Source organism: Ruditapes philippinarum, unplaced genomic scaffold (genome assembly GCF_026571515.1).
Source record: "Ruditapes philippinarum isolate M1 unplaced genomic scaffold, ASM2657151v2 ctg1463_1_1_1_1, whole genome shotgun sequence".
NCBI classification, from domain to species: domain Eukaryota; kingdom Metazoa; phylum Mollusca; class Bivalvia; order Venerida; family Veneridae; genus Ruditapes; species Ruditapes philippinarum.
This window is the reverse complement of record NW_026855209.1, coordinates 120,259-126,123: the sequence shown is the minus strand read 5'-3', so window position 1 is coordinate 126,123 and position 5,865 is coordinate 120,259. Positions and strand designations below refer to the sequence as shown.

The 5,865-nt window shown below is 32.5% G+C and overlaps 2 protein-coding genes across 2 annotated transcripts; both read left to right on the top strand.

Moving 5' to 3' along the window:
- Nucleotides 1–2,085: 2,085 nt before the first annotated feature.
- LOC132742503 (uncharacterized) lies at nt 2,086–3,744 on the top strand. The gene is made up of 2 exons (XM_060730942.1): nt 2,086–3,470; nt 3,670–3,744. The coding sequence occupies exons 1-2, from the start codon at nt 2,268–2,270 to the stop codon at nt 3,742–3,744; spliced, it is 1,278 nt and encodes a 425-aa protein (XP_060586925.1). The 5' UTR covers nt 2,086–2,267.
- A 99-nt stretch (nt 3,745–3,843) lies between these two features.
- Nucleotides 3,844–5,199, top strand: LOC132742502 (uncharacterized). Its single transcript, XM_060730941.1, has 3 exons — nt 3,844–4,106; nt 4,431–4,533; nt 4,962–5,199. Exons 1-3 carry the CDS (start codon nt 4,034–4,036, stop codon nt 5,197–5,199), a joined length of 414 nt encoding a protein of 137 aa, XP_060586924.1. The 5' UTR covers nt 3,844–4,033.
- Nucleotides 5,200–5,865: the final 666 nt, after the last annotated feature.

Here is a 5,865-nt window from a genome sequence, read left to right as displayed (position 1 = left end):
TTTTTATTTAAACACATACTTTTAGATAGAAAATGTGTTTTTGCTTGCAATTATGACATATTATCATAATATATCATATAAACTTCTCCAATAACTTGTTCTGAAAAAACTTATATCTTTTTTCTTAAATCCTGATAACAGTTCACCTAAACATATTAAGAAGAAAAATTTATCAGACAATATGACAAGACATCTGCATATTTATTAACACTTTAGTTAAAAAAGTCATCTCCGAAACATTTTTGTCATTACCAATGCATAAAACCCTGTTTCGGTAATGACTGTTGCGGTAATGACATTTTAATTATTTTTCTCAATAAGCGTCTGAATGGCCCAGACTGTGTAATGTTTACCGTTATATTTTTTCAACGTACACATATTTTTATATATACAAATATAGAGCGATTGTGAATAATAGTACAAATTTAGTTGCTATGTAACATTCGGTAATGACTAGATAAAAAAACATACGCATAAAAATCTGAAACTTACCTGGTAAATATTTCAGCGTCAGCCATTTGCATGTCACATGCGCCCAAAACAGATTTTCGCGCCGATTTCAACTTTTCTATGACGTCACGAGTTATTGGACGAATAATAATATCGCTGTCGACTAATTGAGTTTATTTGTGACCGTTTTGGTAATGACATGAATTCAAGTTACCATAAAAAATGAAAGTAAATAAATTGAATTGATGTAAATAATATATTTCTGGCTCAAAAATAGACATCTTATATTGTCTATTTAATTCCTTTGAATACAAAAAAAGAATTGAACTCTTTTAACTAGACGCCTAGTAAGCGTATAAAGATGGATGTTAAAACAAGTGACATTGTTAATTTTGGACCCCTTGTGTGAACAAATCGCAATTTATTGGTCTTTTTGTGAGAAATGAAATAAAAATCAATCACTTTCTACCTTATAATTATGTTTAATTTATATAACAAATAATTTCGATTTCATTTTTATTTCATTTTCATTTAAATAAGAACTCAAGGTGGAGTGACACCGTTTCGGCAAAAAATTTAGAATCACCCAGCCTGTGTACTGTAATTGCTAATCTGTAAAGAATTAGTAGACGTAGAATGTACCCGAAAAGGTGAAAGAAAGTGTGTATTGTTTCTATTCAATGTATTCATAATTAAATTATAATGTAGTAATAAAATGATTCCGTGTCCAGTGGGGCACCAAATATTAAAGTAACTGAGACTAGAATATTAGTGCCACATTATACACAGAACCTGCAAAATGGTAAGATTAAAGAAAATTTGGGTAAAAAAATAAAATTAAGTGGAAATAAATATAAACCATTAGTCTATGAAGGCTGGACATGGAGGGGGACACCGACACTGAACGCCTAACAATCCCTTGAGGATGAAAATATAAGAGCCGCGCCAAGCATAAACAGCCGTTATCGTATAATTAATTATTCTGCGAAATATGACGTCAAAATTAGTGATGACGTAGAAAGATGGCGGCGCCCGTATTTTTACATGACAGATTGTAAACACAACAAATATAGACACTTTCGAGGTAATGTTTTAGTTTAATCTTGTTTTTACATATAGGACACATTTTATAAAGTGTTTAGGAATAAAAATCTCCATAATACAACTTGTTTTCGTTCGGATAATGAAAGAAAGTAACATTCATTTTTCATGAATTTTCAACATGTGTCATCAAAGCACATGATCGTTAAAATTGGCGCTTTAAGTTATCTAAATTAATTTAAACTAAATTGCCAACGGCTACAGGTTATAATCCCGTAGGCGTACAGATAATCTGCAAACATACCGACAAGTATGAGCCATTCCCGACATCCCGTTGAAAAAAGTTATTTTTAAGATGGCTTTGCTGGGTCGGATGGGGGCTGCGTTCATTGAATGCCGCCTTTCCTTGTCGATCTTGTTTATCATATTTTAAACTTAAAAGAAAAAGATAGATCCGTAACAACATATTTTATTGTGTTTATTAGATTAAAACTGTTATAATTTTATAGCTCCCATCACCTCACACCCCGTCCCTTAATGAATAAAACTTTTAAATTTAAAATTAAGCGGGCAAGAACTTTACTCGGTAATTTTTTTGCGTATCAAAATACTGATATTTTTTTAACGTCTGTAAAGCATGTTGACTGCATAGCCGAGTGGTTAGTGTTGTGGACTGACGACCCGTTAGTCATGGGTTCGATTCTCGCTAACGCCACTCTTTTTTTTAATTACTTTTTTTTTTTAAATTAAAGATAACTTCTTATAAATATTATTTAATGAGATTAAATATCTACATCTATTTTTATATTTTTTTACAGGAGCTGGATGATCTTCTGTCAAGTTTCGGTTTGTCACATCAGTCAAACACGTGTAATTCTGTAGCCATCCGAAATGAAAGTGAAAATGAAGTTATAGAGGCACCAGATATATCCATTGAGTCACGACTCGACAGATATTTTACAGCTAGTCTTGTTTTGGATCCTGTTAATGCAGACAATCAAGGTAATGCTGACACTTACCAAAATAGTGATGATCCGCAGAGTGACATTGACAATCTGAAACACATTTATGACAGTGGCTTTAAATGTACTAAAAACTGCTTCAGTAACTTATCCTTTCCTCAGATTGAAGCAAATATTCTTAATCTAAGGGAAATGACAAAAAATGAGAAGGAAATGCTAATAATGGGAACCCTTAAAAAGATAAATTCTGACATAAGATGTAAAGAAGATCGCAAACGCTCCCGTTATGAATATTATTTTGATGGAGTAAAAGTTTGCCATGAAACCTTTCTGGTGGTCTTTGATGTAAAAGACAGGCAACTGAGAAATATCAAACACCATATGGAAGAACACGGTGCTCAACCACGTGTTCACGGTCATACAGGAAGACGTGCTCCAAATGCATTTCCTCCAGACGTTATTAAAGATGCAGTTAAGTATATACTGAGTTACGCAAACGAGGAGGGATTGCCTCAGCCTGCAGCACTAAGGGGGAGGGATGATGAGGCCCCTATATATTTACCGTCATCTGATACAAAACATTCAGTGCACAGTGATTACGTTACACGCTGTACGGAAGTTGGAAAGCGCTATGTTGGTTTATCGACATTTAAAGATATATGGAATAATTGTGTCCCTCATATAAAAATAGCGTCGCCGAAAGAGGATGTGTGTAAAGCCTGTGAGGACTGTAAACAGGATATTAAGCTTGCCCAGAGTGAAAACGACAAGATAGATGCAACATTGAAATACCATCAACATGTGCTGAAAGCTAGAAAGGAACGTGATCTTTACGTGGAACTTGTAGAAAAATCAAAAGCAATGTTTGTAAACCGGGAACAACAGAACCAGGCTGCCGGTGATAACTTTTCTACAAATGACGTACATTATACATTTGACTTCAGTCAGTATGTTAAGTTACCACACCATGCACAAGAAAAGGGACCCACATTTTTCATTCAGCCGAGAAAAGTGCAGGTAGGAGTTTCAATCTAACTATGCTAATTATTTATTTTTCATGTATGCATTGTAAACTTTTTTGTTTCTTTTACAATTACTATAAACGTGAAAATTACCTGTTAGTACCATAGTTAATATAAATTTTCTTTCCGTTTTCAAAATCTATACTTTGAATAATTTTTCTATGCAGTAAATGTGTACATGCTGTATCTTTCAGATATTTGGTTTCCGAGCCGATGGCTACAAACAGTACATTTATCTCATAGATGAGGACAAAACAATTGGTAATTAAAACAGTTTTTCGGCATTTCTGTAAAATTATAATAGAAAATTAAATAAAAAAATTACTAAATAAATTATTATCCAGTATGTGCATGATAAGCATACTTTAAAGTGTTTTTTTTTGTAACTGCAATGCATGCAGTATTTTTTTTTTGTAACATTTCAAGTCAAACAGGATTGAATCTCATCGTGTCTTCTAAATTACAGCAAATTAGTTCAAATATCAAGTTTATGTAATTTTTGTTTTTGTTTTAGGACAAGATGGCACACTTGTACATGGACCAGACTCGGTCATCTCAATGCTAGACCATGCCTTCAACTCGTTCGGTACTGGAGAAAGTGATTGTGGGATTCACGCAGATAATTGTTTTGGTAGTTATTTTTCACATCTCAAGTATTCTTATTAGTTGTAACTGCCTCAGTTTGAACTGTGCCATAAAAATGCCGGTGTAAAATAGTTCCTTAAAACTAAACTTGTTTACTGTTTAGTATTCTTTTTTTTTCTAAAATGTACATGTATTGAGATTTAATAAGAAGTAGTAATGATTGAAAAATAATAGAGTTACTACAGGATATTACAATAACATAATGTAACTTTAGAGCTTTGCTTTTTTTTAATTTAGCTTTATTTGATTTTCTCAATTCTTTAACATTATTGTATGTAATTAAATACATGAATTTAAATCTTTTCCACAGGTCAGAATAAGAATAGATACGTACTAGCCTACTTGTCATGGCGCACGATGATTGGATCACATAGAAATATCAAATACATGATGCAGTTACCAGGACATACAAGGTAGCTTTGATTTTTTAATTGTTCTATAAACGGTTAACAAGCAATTTCGTTAATTATTTAGAAAAGATATTATTTTCGCCGAAAAAACAAATACTATATTAAGCCTAAATGAGACGAGAACTTGATTTTAAAACATGTTTTCTTAATCTCTAATAATATGAAAAAGAAGGAAATGTAAAGCACGAGTTCAGACTGTAAAATCATGTAATATAATATAGAATTGACCGGAAAAGGTTTAATTACCGTAAAATATTTCTACGTCATAAGCTAATTGATGGTGTCAGTAAAACATGCGAATGAAATGACAAATACACTGCTGATCAAATCTTTATCCTCATTAATATTAATAAGTCAATGGTAAAATTCTCAGGAATTTGAGCTTTACCTCACCAATCATATTTGTTTTGCATTTAACTTTATATATTCAGGTGCTTGATCGACGCGGGATTTGGAACGATAAAGAAGTTGTATCGGCGTTCAAATTGTGATACTCTCCAACACGTGACGGAAGTAGTACTGAAGTCAGCACACAGTAATGTTCCCGTTACTTATGGTGAATGGATGTGGAAAGGCTGGAAGGTGTTCCTCGCAGACAGATTCAAAAAAGTGCCGAACATCTCAAAATATCACCACTTCCGTTTCACGTCACTCGAACCCGGTATATAGTTTACATGAAGGTAGCTGCAGATGATACTAATGAAATACGATTTGTAATTTGTAAGACGAACTATCTACAAATGGATAGAAATGACCTTCCATCTGTCATACATCCTGCAGGATTAAGCCGGGAACGTCAGACGTACTTGTACCGTCACGTCAGACCACTTGTGAGACGCCAGTTCCAAGATGTTCTTTGCCCAGTTCCCCCGTCAAGCGATGGGCAGTGATTAGTTATACAAATTTCTATACACTAGTTCCTAAAGTATCAAGTGTCAAGGATATATTTAAGCTGGTGTATCTCATGATAAACTTACTATTCTGTGTACAGTGGTGGTTTTGAGTATTTACTGTTGTGCTTCTACGATCACAGCGTTTTCGTAGTAACTGATATTTGTGACCTATTATCATTAAAGTAACATTTTAATGTTATTTTTAGATAATGTTTTATTTAATAATTACAGAAATAGATAATTTTGGATGAGTGTACGTAATTTTTTTACTAAATTTATTGAACGAGTTGAATAAAATCATATTAAGTGAACCTTATAGCAAAATATTGTTTTATTCAACGACTTCAATAAATTTAGTATTGAATCTACACGAAAATAATATATTTTTTATTTAATAAATAATGATATTTTATTTATTGCATATATAATATAAAAACTATTA